Source organism: Bison bison, unplaced genomic scaffold (assembly GCF_000754665.1).
Source record: "Bison bison bison isolate TAMUID 2011002044 unplaced genomic scaffold, Bison_UMD1.0 scf7180017864254, whole genome shotgun sequence".
NCBI classification, from domain to species: Eukaryota; Metazoa; Chordata; class Mammalia; order Artiodactyla; family Bovidae; genus Bison; species Bison bison.
Genome location: NW_011494826.1, coordinates 7,709,537 through 7,711,085, shown reverse-complemented (window position 1 = coordinate 7,711,085; position 1,549 = coordinate 7,709,537). Strand labels below are relative to the sequence as shown.

At 51.5% G+C, this 1,549-nt stretch overlaps 1 protein-coding gene across 1 annotated transcript in view; it reads right to left on the bottom strand.

Moving 5' to 3' along the window:
• GCH1 (GTP cyclohydrolase 1) overlaps positions 1–339 on the bottom strand; it is a 56,914-nt gene extending 56,575 nt beyond the window's left edge. Inside the window, exon 1 of the mRNA XM_010847721.1 lies at positions 2–339. Within this exon, the coding sequence (XP_010846023.1) occupies positions 2–195 (194 nt within the window). The 5' untranslated portion in view covers positions 196–339. The remainder of the gene's footprint in view (position 1) is intronic.
• Positions 340–1,549: the final 1,210 nt, after the last annotated feature.

Below are 1,549 nucleotides of genomic sequence, written 5' to 3'. Positions count from 1 at the left end.
CAGCTCGTTGTCCTCCTCGCTGCGAGGCCGCTCGCCATTCCAGCCGTCCGCCGGCTGGGCGCTCTTGCTCTCCGGTCGCGGCGGCTTCTCGGCGGGCGGGCTTGGCCCGGGCCGCGGCGGCTCCCCTTCGAGGAACCCATTGCTGCACCTGGCGCCCCGCGACTTCAGCGTCACCCGCCCCGGACCCTTCTCCATGGACCCGTCGCTGCCGCTCCGGAAGGACCCTCGGGTGCGTGAGGGACTTCAAGTGAACTTCCCGGGCCGGGAGTGGGCTCTGACCCGAGTCACCTGAGGAAGATAGGCCTGGAGTCAGCAACACGTTCCGAGTCTGGAACAGACGAGCCAGAAGAGTGCTGTGTCGCCTCCTTTTTATGGGCTGGCGGCTCGGTCGGCGCCGCGAGGCGTTTCTATTGGCCGAGTCTCCTGGCGTCACGGCGCTCACTCCGCCCCCCGCCCCTCCCCGCCCTCCGCCCGGTGCCCTGGGGGCCGGCAGACGCCGGGAGGACCTTGTCCGAGCCCCTCCCGCGCTAGCCGGGCGGATTGCATTGGACCTTTTAGCTGTGACCAGATAAACCAAACCCTAAAGGGGCTGGTGGCTGGAGCGTGGGGAGGCAAGGTCTGAGTGCCCAGTCAACCATTCCCTCTTAGGGCAAAGAAGAGGCTGCATCAGAAGTGTCCTGGTCCCCTCGTCCTGTCAAAGATGAGCAAACAGGTGGCCTTGTCCAGGAAAATGTGGGTATGGAAACCAACTCATACTTTCAGGTCAGGAAAATAATATGAATTGAAACGCTTGAGTTCGTTAGTTAAAAATGTGTCCAACGCACCTGCTTCCTGGCGCTGTAAGGAGGAATGTTACACCAGGTGGCCCTTAAGTGAGTCCCTATATCTAGGAGGATTGTAATATGTGATGGCCAGAACTTTGACCCTGTGGAAATTGATTAGCAAGCGAAGAAAAACTAGGGCTTTCATCAACAAACCACTTGCGGTTTGGGGAAACCCAATTGTAGGAATTTGGTGCTGATTATTTTAACAGTGACGTGGTGAGTACCTTTCCCCTGATGTTGCTAGAGATTGTGAAACGTTGTTGATCAACTGGACTCTTAACCAGTGACATCTGCTTTGACTGTGTAAGATTTTTTAAATGGACAAATATTTAAATAGAACAAATATTAAAAGCATCAAGGGAAAAACAACAAATAACACACAAGGGAATTCCCATAAGGATAACAGCTGATCTTTCAATAGAAACTCTTCAATCCAGGAGGGAATGGCAAGACATACTTAAAATGATGAAAGAAAATAACCTACAGCCCAGATTATTGTACCCAGCAAGGATCTCATTTAAGTATGAAGGAGAAATCAAAAGTTTTTCAGACAAGCAAAAGCTGAGAGAATTCTGCACCACCAAACCAGCTCTCCAACAAATACTAAAGGATATTCTCTAGACAGGAAACACAAAAATGGTGTATAAACTCAAACCCAAAACAATAAAGTAAATGGCAACGGGATCATACTTATCAGTAATTACCTTAAACGTAAATGGGTTGAA